Here is a 26,928-nt window from a genome sequence, read left to right on the forward strand (position 1 = left end):
AGTTTTATGCAGTATCTCGAGATCTTCGACAATGGGAGCATTATCTGGTTCAAAGGAAGTTAATTCTTTCCACTGACCATTTAGTTTTGAAGTTTCTTCATAGCTAAAAGGTGATAAATAGATGCATGCTCGGTGGGTGATTTTTCCGTAGAACAATATTCCCTTTCATTATCCAACATGAATCAGGAGCTTTCAACAAGGTGGCTGATGCATTGAGTAGGAGAGCTTCCTTTCTCATTACCTTAGCTTAGGAGATTGTGGGTTTTGAGTGCCTGAAGAAGTTGTATGAGAAGATGTTGAGTTCAAGAAATCATGGGCCAAGTGTAGTAAAAAGCAACCTAGTGGAGACTTCCATATTCGAGATGACTATCTATTCAGAGGGCCGGGGGTAAGTTGTGCATTCTTTGTTCATCCTCAAGAAAAAAGAAGATTAGAGATCTTCATGATGGTGGACTCGGTGATCATCTGGGTAGAGACAAGACAATTGTTGGTTTGGAAGAGAGGTGTTATTGGCATCACTTGAGGGGTTATGTTGGTGCGACAGTCCAAAGATGTCATACTTTTCAAGATTCAAAAGGTCAGTCCCAACCGGTCTCTATATGCCTTTGTCTAAACCCGATGACATTCGACAAGATTTGATAATGGATTTGTGTTAGGTTTACCTCGTAGTCAGCGAGGCGTGGATTCTGTTTTTTTTTGGTAGTTGATTGTTTCTCCAAAATGACACACTTCATTGCTTGTAAGAAAACTGCTGATACATCAAATGTAGTGAAGTTGTTTTTCAGGGAGGTGGTGCGAGTTCATTGGGTTCCTACCTCTATCACTTAGATAGGGACACCGAATTTCTTAACCATTTATGGATTACTCTTTGGAGGATGTTCAGGACGGTGCTGAACAAGAGTTATAGCTCATTCACAAACAGATGGGCGGATTGAGGTGACTAACAAGACTATGGGGAATACGATTCGTATTGTTTGTGGAGATACACTGAAGCAATGAGATTTGGCGTTACCCCATGTGGAATTTGCATATATTAGTGTTGTACATTCGCCTACAGGAAAGTCAAAATTCTCTCTTGTTTACACTTGTGTTCCTAGGCATGTTGTTGATATGATTAAGTTGCCTAAAGCACCTGTAGTTAGTATAGCAGCTGGAAATATGGGTGAGGAGATAGTAGCTACTGAAGAAGCTGTCAAGGCTAAGTTATAGTCTACTGGGCAAAAATAAGGTTGTCGCTCATGAGAGCCAAGGTTTTCAGTGTGGGAGATGATGTTATGGTGTTTCTACGTAAGGAGAGGTTTCCAATTGATACTTATAGTAAGATGAAGCCACGAAAATATGGGTCATCCAAGATGATTAGGAAGATCAATGACAATGCTTATGTGGTAGCTCTTCAGGAAGACATGAACATATCAAACACTTTCAATGTTGCTGACATTTATGAGTACCACGCAAATGAAGTTCTTTATGAAGATAAGAACTCGGGGACGAGTTCTTCAGAGGTGGAGGAGACTGACATACGGAGATTAGCTGCACGGTTCGACGAAGAAGCCCCTCATCGAAAAGTTTGAAATGATTCATACTAGTCCGGCTCCCGGTGTTAGAATGTTTAATAAATTACCTTTTCGGAAAGAGAAACAGGCCAACGAGTCCAACTCATCGCTATGCTATGACCTACTGGTTTTTAAGTCCTATGAGTTCGTTTAAGTCCCGAAAACAATATTTTAATAATTTTCGGATTCTATTTTATCCTAATGTTTGTATTAGGGTTTTGTTTAGACTATTTAAATATTTTAACCGTTATTACAAGGCAGTTTTATTCTAATAATAATATTTGAGAGTTTAACTCTTTTTCTGGTGGATTCCGGAGTTGCTACAAATTTATTACTTATAAATCTGTTTGTTTGTATTAGGAATTGCATTTGCTTTTCCTCCATTAATTCCGACTGCATCAGGTTCACGGATTCGTTATTGGAAGGATTGCTGTCAAATTTAGTGTTAATTGAGATGATGAAAAACTAGATTGTTATTACACTTACAAGTTAAAGTGCAGTCATAGGCGGATACACAGGGGGTACAGTGGGTACAACTGTACCCCCATTTATTAGAAAAGCAGATATATAGTTTACACATGCAGACTTTTATCAAAACTAGTGTTTGTTTCAGTGGTAAGGGAGAGGAAATTGATAAAAGAGTGTGAGGTTGCATGTTCGAATCCTGTAATCTACCTTTCAATCTTTCTTTTTTCTCAAATGTTCTTTAGCAACATTTTATTTTCCTCTTACTCTTTGAGGCCCTCCTAAATAAAAGGAATAACTTATGTAGGAGTTAAATATGCAATTCTTATTATACATAGTACATACACCAATATGAATCATAGAAAGTTGCTAACTTATATTAAAATTGTTGGATTATTTTGTAATTTTTTTATCTCACTTCTATCTACTTATTAAGTCATCATTTTATCTTCTAATAACCATTTTTTACCTTAATTCATTAACATGATTATGTGACTTATATCAACAACAAACTTTAAAAAAATTCTTCTAAAATAATTTATCTTTCAAATTTTTCTCGGAATTCAAATTCATTACCTTTATCCACATCTTGTATCGGAGCATTTATATCATATGATATTTTTTTTCTTATAGGTATTTTTAGGTTAAAGTTGGCGAAATTTGACTCCAAAAAATAAAATATAGCCAAAGATTAGGGACGGACAAATGATATATTTTATGAATCTAATTGCTCATTGTTCCGTACCCCCATGTCTGAATTTCTAGATCCGCCACTGAGTGCAGTGATCAGGTTGTATGTCGATGTTTTGTATGAAGTGAGAATTTCTTGCATATGGTTCTTTAATAGTACTCTGCAAGTTAAGTGATTTGAGGGTTATTAAGCAAATAAAATATCACGGTAAAGAACATGTTAAAGTATCACAATTTAGTAATCCGTTTCTAACAAATTTCTTGCCAAAAGATTGATCAAATGTAAAGGATTTTCATCCATAATTGTGACATTAGAAAACCAGTTGTATTTAAGTTTCCAATCATCTAGCTAATTTAGTGCCACTAATTACACAACAAAGCTTCACAAGGGGTTTGCAATTTTTTCAATTACATCACTACCTTATGCTAGAGGATTAGATGTTCTGAACGAGATCAAAGATCTAAAACTTTTACCACATTACTGGAATGTCGCACTACATTTTTGCTAAATATTTCACAACAAATAGGATCAAAGGAGTTAAAAGAGACTCATTCTTGTGCCTGAAAGGGCTTGTATTTCTTTACAGAACCAACAAGTCCCTGAATCGACCCAGCTGCCGCGATTAATGACACTACCAAGCAAGCATAGCTAAGTGTTTTTAGAGCTATCCACTTTGACGAGTACTTGGGCACCTTTGCTTGTGAGATGTGCATCTCGACGGGGAAAAACACAGTCAGTGGCCAAAATGATAGTGATCCTAATAACCCAAGGAAATCGTTGAAGAATGGGAATAACATAGCTAGAATTGCTGTTACTATCACATATGATGTCCTCCATACTAGTCTAAACCAGTTGAAGTAGTAGATCCCATTGCCAAAAGGGATCTCGATTGGGTGATCCCTTGTTATGAATTTGTTTTCCGGCCAATGCTTCTTTGACCATGACTCGACGAAGCCAAACACGGGTTGGGTGAAAACCTATGTACAAAATAATTGGAGCCTTAGTTATAATACTCATTTTGTCAAAATAAACTTGTTAGTACGCGATTATATATATCCTTGTCTTTGATGTAAAATGTACCTGGTAAGCACCAACTAGATGAACTGCAATGCAAACGTTGGCAAAATCGACAAGCCAAAAGGGCTCGTAAAATCCAAATCCAGTGAGGAAGTTTCCAGGGGCTTCATTACCAAACGCGGCATAACCAAAGCAACCACAAAGGATGTAAAACAGGCTGGTGGTGGATACCCCAACCAGGGATGCCTTCTTCATTACTTTGTTTTCTGGAGGGGATGATTTTAGTGTGTCCTGCCAAAATTAATCAGATTGAAGACGTGATGAGTTTATTGTTAATATAATAAATGCGAATTTGATATGGAAACTAAAAGTAGTGCAAGGGTAGAGGAAACACTAAAATGAACTACATACACTAGCATTACATTTTCTTCAACACAAGTAGGAAAAATGCAAAGGCAAAATGCATAGCTTGCTCAACTAGGCTTCCACATCAACAGAAATTCAAAGATCAGTAAGCCCAAGTGCCCAACAATCCAAGAATAAATTTCAACTAGAATTACACTAACATTACTAGTTCTTCTTGGAGATGTTATTGTGGATGGTGAATGTTTGCTCAAATTTAGCTAGTTTTATGTTAAAACTTATCTCAATGTTAATTTACATTAAGTAGTTAGTTGCTTCATTCAAATAAGCTAGATAAATACAAACAAATTTCATCAAATTATAGAAGTCAACTTGAGTTTAAATTATTTCGCATATGTCAAATTAGTTTAAAAAATAACCTTTTTTTTTTTTACTCTGTGACTCTTTTCTTTATAAATTAATTGATATTGCCTATAATACCTTCCTCTCGATATGGATCATCAATTGGAATTGACCGTGCTTTTGTCAGCCCAAATTAGCCTAAAGGTGAAATAAGCTTAAAAATTCAGGCTAAATCATACTTTTCAAACCATCTTGGATCGGACCACCCAAATGAGTCTCAAGGTGATCACTAATTTGCTCTACTTTCTCTTATCAAGATGTAAACTTCTATAGTGTGTAGACAAATCCAATGACTAGAAACTCTAGCAATGGTTATTACAAGGAAAATAATAATCTTTGCATATTATACACATCTTTGTGTAACACAAACAAGCATAATACTAATCTCTTAGGTTGGATTCTTATGGGGCCCAAAATTGGTCCCCTCCACCCCTCTCTTTCTCTCCCAACCAAAGGTGGTCTTGTCAAATGTCAATTGTTATCACCGGTTGGAGGTTGGTTATTCGCTTCACCTTGTCCTATGTCGAATTGTGAGGATTGGCTGAGTGCCTATTCAGCCCATATCTCATACGCATACGCCAATCGTTTTTTTTTTTCCTTTGAATAATAATAAGTCTTACATTCACGGGAACACAATTAAGCTAAGAAAGCAACTCCATTTTGGCCTATAACGTAGATGCTACCAAATTAGATTACTTATATAATGGACGTACCAGCAAAGCTAGCGTAACCATCATAATACTTCATTTATTATTAACCCCATATTGTCCTCATCTTGATTTATGATGAGGGTTCTGTTATCTATGGAAAAAATTGTTTTAAATAAGCCAACTTTTGCGCGATCTTTTCATTTTAAGTCTACTTTTTGATTATCCTTGATTGAGTTAGGCTCGTATGTATGTTTTCTTCTATTGAGTTTTAACCTGTTTGTGACTTGTTTAGTAGGTTACTTATGATACGTGTTACAATATTCCACCCCCACCCTCGCCTGTTTTAGAAGAAGGGACATTGTAACACGTATCATAAGTAACATACTAAACAAGGCACAAACAGGTGAAAACTCAATAGAAGAAAATAAATATACAAGTCTAACTCAATCAGGAATAATCAAAAGGTAGACTTAAAATGGGAAGACTACGCAAAGGTTGACTTATTTAAAATAATATTTCGTTATCTATTTCCTGTCCTTTTTTTTATCTATTCAATTTGATTTTTAGGTTTTGTAAATTTTAAATTACTTTCTTTAAGTTTTTTTTAAGTATAAACTAACAATAATATATAGTTAAAAAAAATAATGTAAATAGTGTAAAAATACAATTTGAATAAATTTTTAATTTTGAAAATCAACAATATAATATCATATTATGTACTATTATCATAGGGGAAGTGAAAATTTTGATATCTAAAAAATGAGTGTATAAATAATCTTAAACTACATACCTTCCAATATTCATGCAGAATTTGTTATTTTATGGTCTCCAATACACTACTTTAACCATTAGTATCTTCAATTATGTACTAATTACGAATTCGAAATCTGAAAACCAAACATTGAGATAAACCTAATAAACACCTATACAACTAATGTTTTCCTATACATTATATAATGGTGATATTCTACATTCAAAATTTATAAAATTTTACTTGAAGTTAGTAAGTGTTGCATGAATTATAAAATGAAGGAAGTTGTCTAAAAGGTAGAGGTGATCATAGAACGGGGTCGGACTTTGGTCAAAAAGTGACCCGTTTCAGGCTAAAACTGCGGTCGAGCCAAGGTTCAGGCCAAAAACTAGAGAAACAAAAAAGGTCGGACTTTGGTCAAAAAGTGACCCGTTTCAGGCTAAAACTGCGGTCGAGCCAAGGTTCAGGCCAAAAACTAGAGAAACAAAAATGGAAGAACAGTTTTACCTAATCTTGACAAGCATCTACAACTAACCTGTAAAGGAGTTTATGTTGTGCCACAAAAGTCATTTACCAAAAAACAAAGTCATGTTCAATGGGCTTTGGCCCCCTCCTAAATGAATTAATCATGTACATGAAGTATAAAAGTCATGTTCAATTCAGAATATCTTTTGTGGCTTATACCTTTCTGATGTTGACAATGCATATGGGCTAATCTACATTTTGAGGAATAGCAAATGGACAAGATTAAATCTTGATGAGAGAGTGGTCATCTTTTCTCTTCTTTGAAATTCCTTGGCTGTGAAAAGTGGGAAATGCTAACATATTTTATGGCTCAAAATAAACATTCTGTGGTCCACCATTTTTTATAAAGTTTTTGCTTAGAATTTTTTTAGTAAAAAGTGTTAATTTTTCTTGGAGTTAGAAGAGTAATAGTGTGATTGACCATTTTAGTAAAACAAAATGCTCACTATATTTAGCAACTACGAAATCTTTTAAGGGTTCAGCCCTTCTTAAGCTAGTGCTCCGTGCATGGTCGTTTTTACCATGTTCAACATATTACATAGAACAGGGTTCTTTAATTGTGAGGGCTTTAAAATAGAGAAGGTCTAAGTAGTAAGAAGAAAATGTTTATCCACTTATAAATTACACCATTTTTATTATCAAAATTAGAAAAAGTCTATGATCACCTAAAACGCTAACGAATTTGTTGTATGAACAATGTAACTTGTCTGTTTGGATTTATTTTCAGTTCATCAGTTCAATTAATTTGAATACAACTCAATTTTTCTCTGCAGTTCAGTTTCTATCAGGCGAGGTCTTAGTAAGATTGCTAGTAATGTAAACAATTCTAATTATTTTGACACATCGACTATTCACCTCCTTTAATTTAAAGTTGCTGAATTGGATGATCAAATATAGCCAAATTGATTGAATAATGTAGTCCAAGACGAAATAGAGAGTTAAGTACTCGCTAGTTAGTCATGAATTACGGAATGTCGGCTGAAATTACTTCAAGAAGACCAAAACTATATTGAGATTATGTATCGTTAAAGTGTAGGAGCTGTTGAAAACAAAGGTCAACATCGCGGAATTAAATGGGATGGATGATGATCCATGACACGTGGGGCATCTGCTTTTAAAACCTTTCACACCATTATGAAACCATCTTTACATGCACTCAAAATTCCATTTCATGCAACATGGGCACCATTACTTCTTGGGGGGCATCACCATTTTGGAACTAAATAATCAATGATACTTGGGCCAAAAATGGTAGTTCGTTATCGTTTTTTATTTTTAGATTTCAGTTTTCTTAAAAATTAAAAATATAAATATGAAAATCAAAAAAAATAATTTTCAGTTTTTTGTTGTCAATTTTTAAAATTGACATATTTAGTATAAGTATGATTAATTTGAAATTTATTATATTTCTTATATCATATGACTTTTATATTTATAAAATCGAAAATTGAAAATTTACAATGATTCTGAACTAGCCTAAACTCTCTTAATAAACAAGATTAGTTCTGAAATTCAATTACCATATCTACCAACTAAAGCAATTAACATACTAATGAGTTACATTACATCCTATGATCAACACAATTTTTTTTATGAGTTGTTAGAGACTATAGTAATCTTGGTACGATAGATTAGTTAAAATTAGAATCAAATCTAGATGAAGAAAAAAGTTACCCTAGTTGAAAGTATCTAGAATAAGTTAGCCAAAGACTTTTCAACCTAGCTAGAAATGATAGTCCTAAATCAGGAACAAAATCCAAATTCAACTTTGACGGGTAGTCGCTGCTGAGGTGATTGATGATCATCCGCACCAAACCAAATAATTCAAAGTACTATGTCTTATGAATATTTCTAAGGATCCATGATTTAATGCTAGTAAGTCAAATACGGGAGAACAACGTCTCAATAAAAAAACGGAAAGGGAAAACAAAGGGGTAATATGATCATTAAAAATTGACGATATTTTAAACAAAATATTTTTTTTTGGATTGGTGTACACGTTATTTGGGGAAAAATAGAGTATTTATTTTTACAATTGCAACACATATGTATGGACTCTAATAAAAATTTTGACCATTAATATTGTTAATTATATATGAGTAAAAATTATTAAAAGTTGATATTTAAAAGATACATATTTAGACGAATTTAACTATAACCACTTGATAATTAATTTTGATTACATACTAATAAATATACAATCAAATTTTATCAAGTTTCACCACAAAAATATATATGTTGCAATAGAGTAAGAATAGAGTATTTAGGTGTACATGTATTCCAAGGGTAATGCAAATCATTCTTTGAATCCCTTTTTTGAAAACCTCGTGTTAAGAAGAAATTTTTACTGAACTACTGTAGCGTATAATAGCTGTATAGGGTCGCTTGACCATATGCCCCAAACTCCAACCCTCTCCCCACAACATTGAAATTTTACTTACACCAAGATTTGAACCTTGGTCTCCCACATAGAAGATAAAAAGCCATACAATTGGACCAAGGGTCCTTGGTTAATCATGGGATAATGCATAGCAAGAGTATATATATGCTTTTTTTTCCTACGTGTATATACATGTGATGCATATATCATATATATGCCTCAAGTATACCTAATTTTAGAGCAACAAGTGATAGTATAGTGGTGTCGATATAATCTCCGAACCTAAAAATCCTGAGATGAAGTCTCACCTCTTATATAACGAGGAATCCTCAATTTACCCTCTATACAAAGAACTTCTTACATTAAAAGAAAGGTTGACCTAATTTTAGATAGGTCCAAGTGTGTAAGAAACTAGGAATGGCTCATAAAAAGGAAAACAAGTTTAAAACGAAGGGCGTGTCACAAGCGTAACGGTGTTAGAAGAGCAGTTAATTCGAGCACGCATCTCGATTCACTAGTTAGTGCGTCACAAACAAACCATTTGGCACACTATATCAATTATCAACATCCTCCTCCATGCATATTCATATTATGACCCACGATTTAAGCATAAGAATCCAAATTCTTGTCCTAAAGCGTCAACTACCATTGTATGGTTTTGGGTTTTTAGAAATAGAAAAAGAAAAACAAGAGAACTTGGTGTATGTGGATAGGTCTTCCACGTAACTATGTTGATACTAATACCATAGCATTGGATTTGAATAATTGAAATTTTTTAACATATTGCACACGAAATTATGTACGATATGTTTTGTATACTATTTTTCTTGATTTAAAGCATGTTCTATTACCATTTATAAACAGAACACAGCATGTTCTATTATCATGTAGACAACTATGATCACCTTATATGGAACAAATGCAGGCAAAAAGTTTAAAGCAAGTACAAGATGTCTTGATATTATAAAATGTTAATTAATATTGTATGTAGTAGATAATATTGTAGCAATGGACACAATACTTACTTTTTCATGAGATGTCTTCTACACGTAAGGTATATTTGTATAGAAACCACTTATTTAGATTATTTAAGATATGAAATTCAAGATAATCGCACCGGTTAGTTACACATAACTTTCTTGCCTACTTTGAGTAGCGACCAAATGCAGGTAATTTTTTAAAAGTAATGAATTATAGATTACTTTTTTCATTATTAAATATTGCTCTAGGTCCTATCAAGGTAAACCCCCCTCCCTACAATTTCCTTTTACTATTTCTTCTACTTCACGCACGAAAGTAAAACAATCTACGACCCAACCACAACTTCAAAATAGTAACAAAATGCTAATGCGGACTAACAAACCAATGGGAGTACTAGTTAGAGTACTAAAACAACACTTAGTTTGTAGACTTACTTGTATCTCGATGAGGACATTAGAATAAGCATAGGCAAAGGCAATATCGCCTATGGCTTGGAAACACCTCCACACCTTGTCTGCGGCTGTCACGTCCACTCCAACCGTTACCCCTGTTAATGATGTTCTTGCGATTCCCCCACCTATAACACCAATATTTTGGATCATCATAACAAGGAAGGTGAATTTGAATACAGCAAATATGTACTTTCTCCTTCATTTTACACATATCATATTTGCAATTCCTTTTATATAAGAGCTTTTTTTATAAAATCGTTTTATTTATTTAGAACGGAGTAAGTATACAATTGGTAGAAAATATACGGTTGTATACTTTTGTTTCTTATTAGCTGTAACATTTTGTATACCACATCAGTGGACACAAATGAAAAAAGAAAACAAAATGGTGGTCCGAGATGGAGTACACTATACATACCTACAACTTTGGCGATGGAGAGAGCGAGGCCAATAGAAGCATAGGTAAAAGACATAATTGCTGCCACCATAGAAAGCCAAGAAAGCTCGTGAAAGTTTGGGATTTGACTGAGCAGAATTTGGATGCACCCAAATATTATCATGAACGGATTGTTTGATGTGTTGCACTTCACATGGTGCCCGTACTTGTGGAAACAATTTGACCTTTTTACCGCTCTGCTCCATTTCCAACATTTCTTTTGTTAGAATAAATATATATTACTACATTTTAATTTACTTGAAACACTAAAAATTTCATGTCTTTCAATTTACAACTTTATCTATTGGCATCTTATATTCCATATAAGTAAAAATTAAGTATACATTGAAACGAATTTAAAAATTCTTCACATAATTATATTTAACCTTATATGCCAATCAAACAAGATGGGCAAAAGGAATTGTATAAATATTGTAAAAAAGTTTAATTTTGCAAATAATTCTAAACATAGGAAATAATTGAGTAACATAAATAATCTTTCCTTTTTTTTTTTTCAGTTGAGATATTTTACCATATAAGAATGCTTCGTTTCAATTGAGACATTTGATCCTCATTTTTTTTTGTATTGTAAGTTGTTCCACCATTTTTCTCTACATTTTCACCTTTGTCTTACTTTTGCTTGTTTCTATTTATCTTTTGAGCTTTTTTCTTGGTCTATATGCAAAAGCAAATTCTCCAATTTAAACTTTTAAGGAGTTAAGAAGAGCTAAATTAGTGCTCATCTTTATAAAAATACATCCCTCCTAGTTTTTACTTCCTCCTTTCTTATTAGTTCAAACATTTTGAGTTTTGTCCAACTCATATACTAACTTTAATTAGAAATATTTTACTAGCATTCGATATATGACATATTATAATATGTATAGAATTGGAATCATCTTAATATAATTGTGATTTTCGCTAATTATAAACATTTTTTTTTGAGGGGACGCTAATTATAAACATTATAAACATTAATAAGTTTTTACAGTCAAAACAAATGTTATAAAGATTTTTTGCCTTATAATTTTAAAATGCTGAGAGTATCCGATTTAAGTGTGCTATCTTACTTTCTTGCTCATCTAAATGCTTTTTGACCTTTCAGTTTTAGATGCTCAATTAAATGAATAGAAGCTGTTGACCAACAAAGATTTCAACACCAATGATGACTTGATGACATTTCAACTCCACTCCTAAGTCCTAACAATGAGGGATTAGGTAATCTAGAGTCAAAATTGTTTACCTTGATTTCCGTTATTTCACTCACCTTGATTTCCATAAATTACAAACACTTTATTTTAGGAGCGAGTGAATATTAGTAAAAACCTTTCATTTTGTTCTATAGAGTTTTTTTTTTCCTATTTTACTTATTTTTCTTTTCTTTTTCCTCGTTATCCTACCCCACATAAATCACTTCCATTATGTTAATACAAATTTCTAAATAATATGAGTATGGAGTATTTTTTATCCAAAAATTAAATAAATCACATAACTTTTTCACTAATTATATCAAATCCTTTCTTTGTACTTCTGTCTCGTATCTACAACTACATAAATATTTTTTTTTGAAATGAAAAAAATGAAATACTACATCTATCTCACTTCGATGATCTCATATGAATGTTTTATCAATTTACTTCCTTTTACCGCATCCATCTCATTTCCACTATTTCATATGGATGTTCTGTCAATTTATTTTCTTGTATTTGTTGCATTTCAAATTGAGCATATTTTTTTTTTCTTTTTAGTAAAGTTTAGCTTATACTATCGGTCCATTTTTTCTATAATATAAAAAAAAGCTTGTGACTTGTGAGTAACTACTTAAAATTAGGGGAGTATTTTTGCAATAGGAATATTACTAATAATGTGAATACTTGACTGTTTGTGTAGGAAAGGAGTAATAAAGATATGGTCCATGATAGTTAGGAACTATTAGTAAGGAGTAGAGTATAAGCCAAAAATTGATAAATGCCGGTTATTGATTTCGAAGTGGGAAATTAGCAAAGAGGAATCTTTGACTTACACCATGCTAATAGAGGCAGTAATTGTGTATCCAATTGAGACGCCTACCAAATTCACGTATTGAGCTAAGCCACATAGTTGAACTTTCCTGCCACCTGAATAACAACATTACGTTCAAGAAAACCGTCATATTTATTATGTGAAAATCCCTATGCTATTTGTTGCATTAATCTCTTATGAATGTAACCCCCAACCCCACATGCCCAAAACAAATACTTTTTTTTTTTTTATAACAAAAGCTCAACCTTTTTCTATAACCTCCTTCGTTTTTGACGTACTTCTCCTAAAAAGTTCTCACATAAAAAGGAGAAATGTGTCACTTATTAAAAAACGAAGGTTAGTATTCTTTAATAAACAAATACTCCGTTCGTTTTCAAATAGACTTTTGATTTCTTCTTTTTATAATTGTCAATATTAATGCATGTTTTGTATCATTAAGTTCTTTAATTACATATTTGTAAAAAGTTGGAAAAATTTGATTTTCAAAATGTACTCAATGAGACGAATCATATAAGGCCTCACATAATTATATCTTCTTCATATATTGAATTTTTTTGGAAGATTTTCTTTATTCATAACTAGTGTCAAAATTAGAAATGAAAATTATATTGTGAAATAGAGGAAGTAGTATGACATAATTATCCAACAGTCCACATATCCTATGAAATTTACCATATTACTTCCGTTGTCATATGACTATCTTATATTATTAATATTATGTAGAATCATGTCAAATTTATTTCGAAGTTGTACATTTCTTTCCCATTTCTCCAAAAGAACAAGTGGAAAGAAATCGAATTAAATGTTCTTACCAGATAGCTATTTTTTGTGCTCATTATTCATTTGAAACGTACAAAAAAGGATAATCACATAATTTAGAGTTTCAAATGAGAAAATGAGCAAAAAATAGTCTTGATATACTATGGTATACCCAGATGTATGATGAATGCACTCAACGATGTATAAAACAAAAAAGTAAAAATATTTGCAGTCTCAAGAAGAATAAAATCCACCACAACATAGAGACACATATAAGAATGGTCATACTTGATTTCAATGCATGTGATATGCCTTACACATGATACCAAATACCAACATATATTCCTCTAAAAAAAATACCAACATATCCACCATTTTATGATAAGAATGTGCTCAACTTTAGAAGCATATCCAATATTTATCTCATTTTAAAATCAAGGATCATCTATATTTGAGACTTATAATCTTTTTTTTTCAAATGAACGGCCCTTGTAAAATCAGGCCTTTACATGCATATAAGAAAACTTGTACATGGCAAATGAACTTATATGGTGCCGCATTTTCTTGATTTCAAGCACCTTTAAAAAAATTTGTTGGAAATTTTGACAAACTTATCATTAAAGTTTATTTTCAACTTATCATCTAAGTTTTATAGCCAATGAAAGTTATATGTCAAACACACGCTTGGTAAGAATTCACAATACATGATAATTACACCATTAGTAACAAAATGCATGAGTGCCAATTACCAAATGGCCCACTCTCTGACTCTCCTCAACTAAATCCCTAGATTTTAGGAAGATAGAGAAAAAAAAAAAAACCTAAACAACAACTGAAATGAAGCTAGTAAAAAAATTTAATTACGAAAATCAACATAAGACATGGACATTAACGTGTAGTGAAATCCAACTAACAAACGAAGATAATCTTTAAGTTGTTCAAATGTAACATCCTTTTGACCATTCCGAAAATTTTATGGTACAACGATTTTTACCACATGGCAATACAACCCTTTCACAACATTGAAATAGCATAGATGAATAAAATTTACCTAAATTGGCTCGGACAACTTCCATGTAAGTGTAATTCCTCTTGCCAGTAACAGGATCAGGTGAGCGATAACCGTCGGCGAGAAACGTCGAAGTCATGTATGTGATGAACGAGAAAGCCACCAATACAGCCGGACCAACCGCCCATCCTAGCTGTGCTATTGCCCACGCCAATGACAACACCCCTGACCCTATCACCGCCGTTATTATGTGTGCACTTGCCGTCAACGCCGTCCCTTCAATTTTCATAAATTAATAACGCCATACCAAATAATTAAAACGATGGTGTAAAAAAAAATTCGTGCTTAGTTGGGTTTTGTACCATTACAATTCAGTGTGGATTTAACATTTTTAAAATTATACATCCTCCATCTCCAATGGGTGTCTTTTATATACTTCACCCATTTACTATCACGATGTTTAGAACACACCCTATCAGGCTATGTAAAATGAATTGAATTGAAATAAAACCGTGAAAGAAAACTAATTAAATTGAACTTAACTGAACTTTCATTATTTCAGTCCAAAAGAATGGGGTCTTATCTTCGCAAATATTCGACATGATAATATTTTTTTCTTATATATTAGTAGAAAACTATGGTTAAAGATGATGAACTGCGATTTATTAAAAATAGATAATCTTAGGACAAAGAGAATGGGAATTAATTAATCACTTTATATAAAAGCTAGTTACACTCTTGTTAAAATGAGTGAATGGAAAATATAAAAAAATTGAAAAGTACGTTTTCTAGTTTTAAAAACCTTGTTCATTCATTCTAAAAAAAGATAAAACTTGCCATGAAAACAAACAGGCTGATCAATCTTTATTTTTCTAAAAAAGATAGAGATTTTAGGGGTTGGTTGTTTATACCAGTTCTTTTGTGACGGCCATCGTCGTCGAGGTTTTTGTCGAAATCATGGACATTTCCACCATGGCCACCTTGTTCTATGTACATATTATTGTTGGTGGTGGTGGTGGTGGTGCCGTTGTTGTGAGAGACCATGGTTTTTTTGTGTGTTATCTCTCTAACTCACGCACTCGGATGAGAGGATAACTGAAGCTATAGTTGAAAAATGATAGTAGTACTTAATAGTGTGGTGTTGGTATGAGACAGGGGTTAATTGGTTAAAGACAAGGCGAGAGAGGCTTATTTATAACAATTGTGATATGAGGAGGTTAGAAAAGTAGTCGTAGTAATAAAGAGTAAAAGATCAAAGTGTTTAAAATTTGGGTGTCCAAAAAGTAAGGGAGAAAGGAGATGCGTAATTAAGAGCGGTGGGAATCTAAAGTCAAATTTCGGGGAGTGTATGTAGAGGATGGATGCGTGAGTGGAATGATATTCACAGTGACTCAACAATAAGGTATCATCATAACTCATAAGGGAGTTTCATACTAAATGTATATCTACTGCATATTAAGTTTTTTTTTTTAACAAAAATATTCTTTTCGTAACTGATATGGTTGGAGAGAAAAATGTTCATTTCATGAGATCGAAGAAGATTCCATCCTAAAATCATACGTTAATGAAAAAAACAAAAAAAAAGTAGTATCTTAGTTTTATAAAGTGAATATCTCTCGTTTTAATCAATGTTAGATACTTATATGTGATGTATATCAAGCACTATTTTTAGTTCAAAATTAAATATCACATTAAATTTCATGAATGATCTACTTTACTCTATTCATGTGATGGCGAACATTTGTTGTTAGAGACAAGGCACTTAAAATTGATAATGACATGGCACATACCATATCATTCGACGAGCATGATTTGGCATATGTTTGGTATGTGGTTTTATTTCTTTGAAAACAATGAATAAAGAGGAATTAATATTCTTGACAATGAATCAAGAGAGAATAAATACATATTAATGGTTACGATGTATCATAAATGGGCTTTAGACGCACACAATCTTTTGTTGGGGGAGCTAAACATACTTCATCCGTTTCATTTTAATTGTTACATTTAATATTTTACACTATTCACAAATTTCACTTTGACCATCATTTGAGATTTATATGCGGATGAAAATATAGTCATGTGTGATCTTGTTAGATTCATCATAACATGTATTTTATTAATATGTACTTTTTATAGTTTTTACAAATACAAAACTAAAGATATATGTCCTCAAAGTTTTGCATTGACTTGCGTAAAAAGTGTAAGTGTGTAGATTAAAATGAAATGGGAGGAGTATATAAATTTGATAAATGTATTTTAAAACCAATTGACAATAAATGAAGCAGTCTATCAGAATTATGTTAGTCATTTTCTCTTATTACCTCTTTCAATCTAGTATAAAATTAATCACATGCCGGTTTAATTCTCTTAACACTACTCCCGCTTACATGTGAAGCCATCTTTTATTTACATTTTGAAAATGGTCATAATATCCTCTCTCAACAAGAGCCAATCAAAAAAAATATCATTATATCTTTTTTCCGATCGTTATAGAATGCAAAGTAGATTTTTTTTCCTTTGTGTCTATTAGTTGTTGATACAAAAAGTACTATTTCAAATATCAAAAGAAAGTATTATGTTTAATAAAAATTGAATTCTAATTGATAATAATTCAAAAAAATGATTTTTTTTAGGAAATAAAGAAATGAAAAGAACTTAATTTTTAATCTACCTCATTTTTAGATTTTATGGACTTATTTGATTGGTCAGTATAATTTAGATATACCTAACTTTGAATCATTTTTCTCGAGCCGTTATATTTTGAATATTTTTAGAGAAATGGTATACGTAGATGTATATTCTATATATCATTAATATTCCTAGAATTAATACACAACTTTTTCTTGAATCAACACAAATTTTGATTGATAAATCCATTTACAATAATGAAAAAAATTCTGAATATATCAATAAATAAAGAATAACACGGATTATGAACAGTTTTATTTGTTAAACTATATTGTTGGAGTAATAAAAATTATTGAAAAGTTTCATAATTTGCATGGACGGAACGAATGCCCTAGGGTTATCATATCAACTTTTCAAAGGTATACATGAACCATTGTTAGTTAAATTGTTGTAAATTAACATGAGATGGAGGAAGTGACATACAAGTACTTCCTCCATAGTCCATCCCATAATATAATGCTCCCTTCTCATTTTTCATAAGAATTAAGGAAAATGGAAGGAATTTTAGGATTTCCCTGAAAATATATATTTAAGTAAATATTTTTTGGGTCGCAAAGGCTACACATACAATGGGCGTATGTGGGCCACACATACACTAGATGTATATGTTACTTCGAAAATTTATACCTTGTGTATGTGCTACTACCAAAATGTATATTATTACTGGAAATATTACAAACTTACAATGTTTCGACATATAATTTTATTTTTAATGATTTGTTTTTTTATCTTTGTTTGAAAAATCTGTTTTATGAAATTTTCTTTGTTTAGATTTGTATGAATCCTTTGTTTAAAACTAAAACAAAGAATTGTATTTTTTTTTTCCAGATTATTCATATATTAGCTTCATCTTATTCATCCTCACCATTTTTCTACTATTGATTTCTACTAATTTTTCCTGTCGTTTTCAATTTTTAAATTTGTTTGTAGAATAATAATATTATATTTTCATCCCTACCATGTAATAAACTTCAATTCGAAATATAGTATTTCAATCGTCTATGTATTATGTAAATTCAAATATCAAAACAGGTTCAAATGATTGTAAGTTTATAATTTTTTTAGTAACAATATACATTTTAATAGTAAAACATATATAAGATATATATTTTAGTAGTAATACATACATTAAGTGTATGTGTGGCCCACAGCATACACCGAGTGTATGTGTATAATCTCTCTTGTTGGGTACTTTTGCCTTGGAACTAGTATTTTTCTTCTTTTTCCTTTAAAATATGAAATGAAAAGGCCATAAATGTTCGTTGGAATGGGTAAAACAATAAGTAGAGGCACATATGTTAATATAAAGGTAGTGGTATTTCGGGAAGTTATATGTAGAATTAAAGAATAATTTAATCCAAATTAAACAAATTGATAAAAAAAAAATAGACACAATATCTTGAGATACTAAAACAAAAATGCGAACATCTATACAAATATATTAAAAGGCGTGCGTAACAACGTCGATGCGCCACGTGCCACCCTCCTCTGGCCACCAGAATTTTGCCAAGTGTCTGTTAACCAACAAAGTCAAGCGGTCATTATTTAAAAATAAATATGCTGAAGCTTGGGCTCGAACCCCTGACCTTATGTAGATTTTCAAAGAATCACCATCTCATCTTACATCTTTTAGTGATCCATGTTTCCACAAAATTATAAATATGTGTTGTAATTAGTTAATGTTATTAAACACATCTCTTGCATCTTTAAAAATACATAAATTTGCATGTTCATTAAAATTAATTATGTATGCATGATACCATTTGAAGAGCAGTGTTGACCACTACAGTAGAGAGTTTTAGTTCATGTAATCTATGTACAATAAAAAAAATTTAGAAATTGCTTAGTATAGGGTTTGATCCCGAGACCTCAAGTACATATACTAAAGTCTTAACCATTAGACTAAGTTGTATTTATTGTAATTATCATAAAGTATTATATTAATAAATGAAATTTTTTCTTACCCGGGGCATAGCTCGGGCCTAATAACTAGTTATACTATGGTGTTGTTTGTTTGGAAGTTATTTCCCTTGGAAATACAAATTCCTAGGAAATACATTATGGGTGTTGTGTTTGGTTAGAGGGAAATGGTAGAAGTATAGGAAATACAAATTCCAAGGGAAATAGAATTCCATGAAACATGAGAAATCACTCACCAAGCCCCCCCTTGGTGAGTAATTTCATAGGAAATGCAATTTCCTATGGTGTCAACCAAACAATTTTGTCTAATTCCTAGGAAATTAATAAGGGAAAGGATTTCCCATGAAATGTAAATTCCCATGGGAAATTACTTCCCATGTGAACCAAACGAGGCCTATGAAACGGAGGATATAAATATTAAACTACCATTTATCATCATCCATAACAAATTCAATACCCCGGATTCTTCTCATGTTTCTTTCCATAACTACCATAATAAGTTAATAGCTATGATGCTATTTAGCGTTAATGATTGCACGTCCAAATTTTCACCGCTACTGGCCGCGTTATTTCCCCTCCACAATACATGACTCTACGTTTCAATAACTATGGTTAAGGACTTAAGGGTAGGGATGGGCAAGGGTAGGGTCTGGGTCGGGTCCAGCTGGACCTTAGACCCGGACCCTAAATTAAATATTTTGCAGACCCAAATCTGGACCCGGACCCTAAGGGTCTGAAAAAATTGGACCCTGACCCGGACCCTTAGGGTCTGGAGGGTCTAGAGGGTCCAGCATTAAATTTTTTATTTTGCCAAATTTTCAGCATTATTAATATCAATAATCATTTGAACTTCGCATAAAACAAACACAAAAAATCGCATGAAACAAACATAAGAATTCGCATGAAACAAATACAAACATATAAATTGAAAAAAACGAAACAAACACAAACACAAACTTATAAACTGAAAAAAAAAAACGAAACAAAAACATAAACATACAAACTTAAAAAAACGAAACAAACACAACTTACATAAGAGTTCAGAATGGATGTTTTGGTGTTTTAGTTTAGGTTTTAGTCTTTTAGAAAATCAGTTTGTTTTTTTCAAAAAAAAGTTAAAATATATATATTAAATAAGTTTAGGGTCTAAGGGCCGGGAGTCCAAAATTTTAAGACCCGGACCCTAAAAAATTTACTTGGATCCAGACCCGGGCCCGGACACTTAGGGTCTGAAAAAGTTGGACCCAGCCCCTGAGATTAGGGTTGGGTCCAACAGGATCTGGGCAGGGTCCTGGACCCATGCCCATCCCTAGTTAAGGGTACCTAAGATTGAAAATTTGGTCAAATTTTCACAAACTATGACTAATATCATAGACAACTTTTATCATAGATTCGGTGTACATAATTATGGTACACATAAAGCTACTTTTTGCTCCAAATGAGCAAACAATAGTATTCGATATACAATGTAAATGGTACATTCGAGTGTATTATGAATATACTCGGTATCAAAATCTGTAAAATCTAAACCAGACTCCTTTAGAATTAGCTACTAAAAGTTTCAAAATAAAACTAAAAACTGATGAGTTAAAAAGTAAATTTCCCTGACAGAACTTAATTTAATGAATTAACAAGGCTTTGACTTTTCCCCTAAAAAAGTAATACTGCAAGTGTAAGATGTTTGTTGTTAGCAAATGCGGGTTGGTCTAAGAGGGAGAGAGTTCTATCAATTAATGTTCAATAATCTTAACTATTTCCTGGAAAACTAGTAAAACCAAAATTAGAATAAACATGAATGTAAATCAAATTATTAAAAATTTAGGACATTCGTTCGATCCACTATGTTTAATTTAGAATAGTTGAGCTATTTGTAGCTTATTATGAATATTAGTTATTTTTGCTAATTTTATAGGGTTTGGTAGATACTTACTTTGTTTTTGATGTTGTAAGATCAATCTCAAAGGCTTCATCCTACACAACGAGCATAGAATAGAGCAATTTTAGCAAAATAAAGACCTTTTGAAAGGGTTTGTGTACAAGAATCAATTCAACTAAAAACTTATTTTAGTACACTAATAAATTTATATCATAAATTCGGTGTACACGACATTGGTGCGCCCGCACCAAGCACAAGGTGCGCCCGCACCTGTGTCTAGTGCGCCCGCACCAACCAATGGTGCTCCCGCACCAACTACGAAGGATTTTTACCCTGAGACAAAAGACTCAGGTGCGCCCGTACCTGAGGTCTGGTGCGCCCACACCTCCTTATGGTGCGCCCGCACCATGCGTTCCGGAAAGAAAATTTTCGATCATTAAACCCTTTTTTCTCTTTTAGTTTTAGACTTATGTTTTATTCTAGCTTTTTACACAACATTCTAGGGTTTTTGTATTAGAGAGAAAACACTTTAGTTTCCATTGATAATTGAGATTAGTGATCATAGTTTGTGATTCCATTGACATTCAAGGTACTTTTAGTTCATCTTAATTCAAAGTTTCAGTTTTTAATTCATTCTCTTGGTGTTTGTTTATGTTCTTATATTATTTTAGATCTTCATTCTCTTAGTTTAATAATTGCAATTTCTATTAGTTTGATCATTTATTAATCATGTTTAGCCTTAGATTAGTCATAGATTTATTGTTTAATTGCTTTAACTCCATGATTAGTGAGTAGTTCATATCTAGGTTAGGGTGAAAGTATGAATTAGGGTTTTAATGTGTTGTTGATGTGATTGTGATGTTAAAGAAGCTTATGCATTGATCTTGGTATTTTGAAACCTTAGGATAGATATTGATCACATTTATACTTTGGTATTTTGATTTCAAATGTCTTAAATCGAATTTTGAACTCTTTTATCATCCCCAAGAATCAACTTAATCTCTAGGCTAAGATATTGGGTAGAAATTAAGGGGATCCTTCATTAGGGTTTTCCGAACTTATTGAATCTCTTAATCAATTAACTAAAGACCATTCGAGAGAGGATTTAGTTGATTGATTAAGTGATTACTCTTGAGGACCATTCGAGAGAGGACTCGAGTACTTTAGAGGAAAACTAAACCTTGCATAATCGTCTTCGCTGCTTCACAATTGCATTAACAATCATTATCCGTTCTTATTCATACTAGTAACCTTAACTCTAGTGTCTTTTATCTGATATTTAAACTCGTGTTATTTGCTTGTTCTTGTTATTAGTTATTCTTAGTTGTTACAAAACCTTTTTCAAACCCCAAATACCTTTCAATTAGGTAGTCTAGACTTGATAGACTTTAACCAATCCCTGTTTCCCTGTGGATCGACCCTTGACTTGCCCTTACTATTCCCTTAGTAATTGCTTGTTAGGACTATAAATATTGTTTGGAAAGCGATCCTTAGTGCCTTAACGACACACTAAAAACCTGTTATCAGTCACCCGCCTCATAGGGGGTTTTCACCCACTTATATGAGGCGGATGGGTGGTTGATGATCCACTCACCCATGGATAATTGCCACCTATATCGATGACGGTCTATTGACAAGGAGATCAATCTTTTTTAATCTAAAATTAAGCATTATGATGGTCTTTGCCAATGTTATATTGGAAAATGTGATTTCTCCCGAACTCATAATTTGTAGTCCTTGTTCTTTCAGAAAATGATCCTTAATTACATGTGGATTTCTTTATCAATCTTTTTTAATGTAGTGTTGAACTTGAACCCCTTGGTTGTTGTGCACATGTGCGTTGTCTACATTAGATAAAGAAAAAAGATAAAGTATTATATTGTAAGTTGTAACCTAGAGAAGCAACTCTTACTATTGCCAATGAATTTTAGTTTGAAACCTCATTAGCAAATGTTCGGATATGAAACAGTGGACGTCAAGGGTTGAAGACCATTGAAGGGAAGGTGACGTCGGGTGTGCCGGTGAATGTTTATCTAGTGTACCTGCACAAGTAACAAGGATGACTAACCTCGGGGGTCGCTGAGGAAATCCACTCCGATGCCAAAGTAAGACAAGGTTCGTCAAGGTAATATGCAAATAAGGTAATTAGGGTTAAAATGAATGTACCATCACTAGTAGAAAAAGGACGATTTGCGTCCCCTCATTTGCGTCGCACAAACACGGAAGTGACGCAAAAAACCTATTTGCGTCGCATGCCAAAGAGCGTTTGACGCAAAAACGAACCATCTGCGTCGCACGTACTTAAGGTGCGTTGCAAATTATTGATTTGCAACGGACCCCAAGCCCATGCGACGCACATCTTAGTTGGGCCGCGTATCCATCTCATTATCTCCCATCTCCCCATCCCCGTCTCCTAAAATCCTCAACTCCCCTCTCACTCTAACCTAAAACTCTCTCTGATTTGCTTCTCTCTCTCCCTCTCTCTCTCCTTCACTCGAATCTTCTTTCTCCCTCCCCGTGTCTCTGAAACCCAGAACTCCAAAAGTGAAGCGTCCCCAATGGCTTCGTCCCCATTGGCTTCGTCCCCAATGGCTTACCGACGCCATCTTAGTTGGTTCTGCCGGATTTTTACCGCTGCCGTCCCCAAAAAGACAAGATCTTTACCCCAAAAACCCCGTGAAGCGTCCCCAATGGCTTCGATTTGAAATAATTTGGCTTCGAAGGAAAAAAGCATGGTGAAGCTTCGAAGAAAAAACCTTATAGATCTGAATAATTTGGCTTTCTTCAACGTTCTGAAATAACAGGTTCGATTTTTTAAATTTTTTAAATCCGATTTTTTTTGTGTTCACAGATTCAATTTTTTTAATTTTTTATTTATGATATTTTTGTGTACCCTCTTATAGATCTGAAAGTGACTGAAATACTTTGGCTTTCTTTCCCATTCTCCATCTCCAACAGGTTCGAATTCTTTAAATTTTTCTTTCTGATTTTTTTGTTTACACTTTTCTAGATCTGAAAGATAATGGCGTTTTTTTATTTTTTATATTTGGTTTTTAACAGAAGAGGGCGACTATTGATGATGAAGATTGAAGAATGTTTTTTATTTTTTTGGATCTATGTAAAAGTTGTAATAAATTGTAAATTTTAATGTTTGGATATTAAATTTTGGGGTTTTTTGTGTGTTAGATCTATTTTTTTTTGTTTCAAATTGTGTGTTAGATCTAAATTTTTTGTTTTCAAATTGTATACGAGGTTCTGTTCTTCTCTTTATTTTTTCTTTCTTCTCTTTATTTCTTTTGTGCGTCTCACAGAGATGATTGAATCTGGAATTTTAGTTCCAAAAATAATTTTTTTTTATTAAAATAGTGATTTGCGTCGCACATAGCCTATTGTGCGACGCAAATCACTAATGTGCGTCGCACCCTTGGCAATGTGCGACGCACATTATCTCTGCATTACTCTGAAATGGGCTGGGATAGCCATCTGCGTCGCACCGTATACGAGGTGCGACGCAAATAGATGAAAATGTGCGTCGGATCTGCATTCGACGCAGATCATTGAAAGTCATTTGCGTCGAGGCCTGTGGCGTCGGACCCATGTCCGACGCAAATAGGCGCCTCACATCCGACGCAAATCGCCTATTCTGTACTAGTGCATGGAACAGTGCATGTAGTCTATTCATAGGCGATGAACATTAGGTCAGTTTTCCTTTATATAGAATCTTCTATGTACACGAGCATAATGTAATAAGAGCCGTATACGTTAGTATTATTGCTCGGATCACTTGTAAGGCAGACAAGTCCAGTCTGGCTGGCAAGTATACACTCGTCAACCTAGCCCTATTATTGCTAGCGGGACATATCTTATTAGCGAGTAGACAACCGGCGTGTATGATGGCCGTCAAGCTCTGATCCCGGCCATCCACAACTAGCCCCCACAAGTCATGGCGGTTAAACTGTCATTGCTTTGTCGAGGACATGTTAGGGAAGTTGAAAATGCGCGATTCAGTAAAAAAATAATCTGTGTAGAATTACGTGGGTCCTGCCACGTGTATGGATGTCGTGGGGGTGGTTATTCAACAATGCAATCGAGCCCGTTTGAATTTTTTTCTTAAAACATATTTTTCTCTCTCTTCCCTCTTGTTTCTTGAGTTGCCCTTTTCTTTCTTCCTTCATTAATCTTCTTCCTTACTCTCTGAGTGTCTCTTCATCTTCAGTAATCTCCTTCTTTGATTTTGCTTAAATTTATTTGCTCTAAGAGATTTTCCTCCAAAATCTTAGTTTGTTCTTACTTTTCTTCTAGATCAGGACACAGTTTCGGCCGTTTTAAATTCTTTGTCTAACTGGGTTCCTTTTCTCTTGTGGGTTGTTCACTAAAGTCCCACCTTTTCTTCGTATTTTCTCTTTCGGCATTTAATTTATATTTTCTATCTTTTTCTTCGAGAATTATGGGGATGTCTAGCATCTTCGCGACAATCAAAATGAGGACCTTGTGGCCTCTCTTTTTGGCGAGGACTTAGTCACGCCGGAGGTTTCTTCCAAGGAAACACTATCCTTGGTAGACTAGGCTGAGGAAATCTTTCTTCTCATGGTAAAGGAGGGTGTTCGCCTCCCTCTCACATTTCGACTTCCCAAACCTTTTCCATCACTAGGGATAAGGTGGCTGAAGGGTTGTCGAAGATTAGGGTAGAGGAGGACAGTCGAAAACGAAAGCCTGAGCCCTCCATTGATCATGAGGTCCTTAAGAAACTTCGTCATGAAACACTTGGTGAACTTCGCGTCAGAGAGTATCTTGACATTAATGTTCCATAAGCTGTCGAGATAGAGTCGATTTGCTGTCAATATTGGTTTGCCTTTAATGAGGTCGCCATTTAGGACTGTGGGACTAACTTGGGACTAGCTGGGGTATCTGTAGCGATGCCGCCACCAACCTTTGAGGATGTCGGGTCTTTTGAAGGTCCTTCGGATTGGGATGAAGTTCTGAGTCGAGGCAAGATAAGTAGAGATGAACACTACCAGTGGATGAGACTCGACGGGAGGTATCAGCTGCTACTAGGGTTGGAATGAGAGTTGGAACTCCTGAGGTTGTCGATCTGGGTTCATCTCATTCCTATAAGACACCATAGTGATTAGTGATTAGGACTAGATTTGTGAACCTTTCTGCCGAATCGCGAACTGTTGTCGGTTTGACCGCTAGTTATGGTGGCGAGGCTGACGCCGATGATGATAGGATGAACGAGAGTTCCCCCGACTGACTGATTCTACCATAGAGGCCAACGATAGACAATAACTCCCCCCCGAACACAGCTTACAACATTCATCGTACTGTGCTCTCCAAAGAGAAACTCTTCTCAAAATCTCAAAAAAAAAGGTGATAAGTTGGAATCTAATTCGAACTACGGATTCTTGTGGTTCCGGAAGAGCCAGCTATAGGAGCACAAGGAACCAAGAGCTTTCCCCCCTTTTTCGCCCGACTCCTTGGTCTTAAGAATGCTGGTTTTAAGGTTTTAAGAATGAGTGATTGCCCTTCTCCGACCCTTACTGCCCAACCCGGGAGCGGACATCTAATACGTTCCACTTATTGAATTGAACAGGGTTCTATGGTCGGCCCATGACCCCTGGATGCCGAAGATAGGGATAGAGGAAGAGGAAAAGCCGAAGAATTTATGTAGTACTTTTGATCGAAAAATCAATCGAATTTATTTCGTACCCTTCGCTCAATGAGAAAATGGGTTCGATTCTATAGGATCAAACCTATGAGACTTAAGGAATTATGGAAAGGATCCAATGGCTTCGAAATAATTGAATGAGGAGCCGTATGAGGTGAAAATCTTATGTACGGGAAGAGGATGTCGAAGATGGGGAGGATTTTAGTTTAGATGATGAGTATTTGTCGGAAGGTTCAACCGAGGGAAAATCCATGATAACGCCCGAATTTTATTGGTTTCGGGACGCCGTCAAATATGGATTGTAATCAATGGTCAGG

General features: G+C 33.8%; 1 protein-coding gene and 1 long non-coding RNA gene across 2 annotated transcripts; one reads left to right on the forward strand and one right to left on the reverse strand.

The window, feature by feature from the left end:
• Positions 1-2,980: 2,980 nt before the first annotated feature.
• LOC104884498 (amino acid permease 6) lies at positions 2,981-15,669 on the reverse strand. Its single transcript, XM_010669157.4, has 7 exons — positions 15,368-15,669; positions 14,499-14,732; positions 12,690-12,783; positions 10,649-10,863; positions 10,213-10,355; positions 3,790-4,017; positions 2,981-3,686 (listed from the first exon to the last, which is right to left on the reverse strand). Exons 1-7 carry the CDS (start codon positions 15,498-15,500, stop codon positions 3,258-3,260), a joined length of 1,476 nt encoding a protein of 491 aa, XP_010667459.1. The 5' UTR covers positions 15,501-15,669; the 3' UTR covers positions 2,981-3,257.
• A 7,763-nt stretch (positions 15,670-23,432) lies between these two features.
• On the forward strand, positions 23,433-24,736 carry LOC130592064 (uncharacterized). The gene is made up of 3 exons (XR_008970223.1): positions 23,433-23,747; positions 23,847-23,901; positions 24,004-24,736. It is a non-coding gene; the product is annotated as an uncharacterized LOC130592064 (long non-coding RNA).
• The last annotated feature ends 2,192 nt before the right edge of the window (positions 24,737-26,928 follow it).

This window comes from Beta vulgaris, chromosome 1 (assembly GCF_026745355.1).
Source record: "Beta vulgaris subsp. vulgaris cultivar EL10 chromosome 1, EL10.2, whole genome shotgun sequence".
NCBI lineage: Eukaryota > Viridiplantae > Streptophyta > Magnoliopsida > Caryophyllales > Amaranthaceae > Beta > Beta vulgaris.

Bases quoted from the DNA above. Each gene is read 5' to 3' on its own strand.
- LOC104884498 (XM_010669157.4), bottom strand. From the start codon at position 15,500: ATGGTCTCTCACAACAACGGCACCACCACCACCACCACCAACAATAAT. The intron at 10,356-10,648 runs GTATGTATAGTG...TTGGTGTTATAG, and splicing joins CTCCATCGCCAAAGTTGTAG to GTGGGGGAATCGCAAGAACA. The intron at 3,687-3,789 runs GTACATTTTACA...TTTTGTACATAG, and splicing joins ATCTAGTTGGTGCTTACCAG to GTTTTCACCCAACCCGTGTT.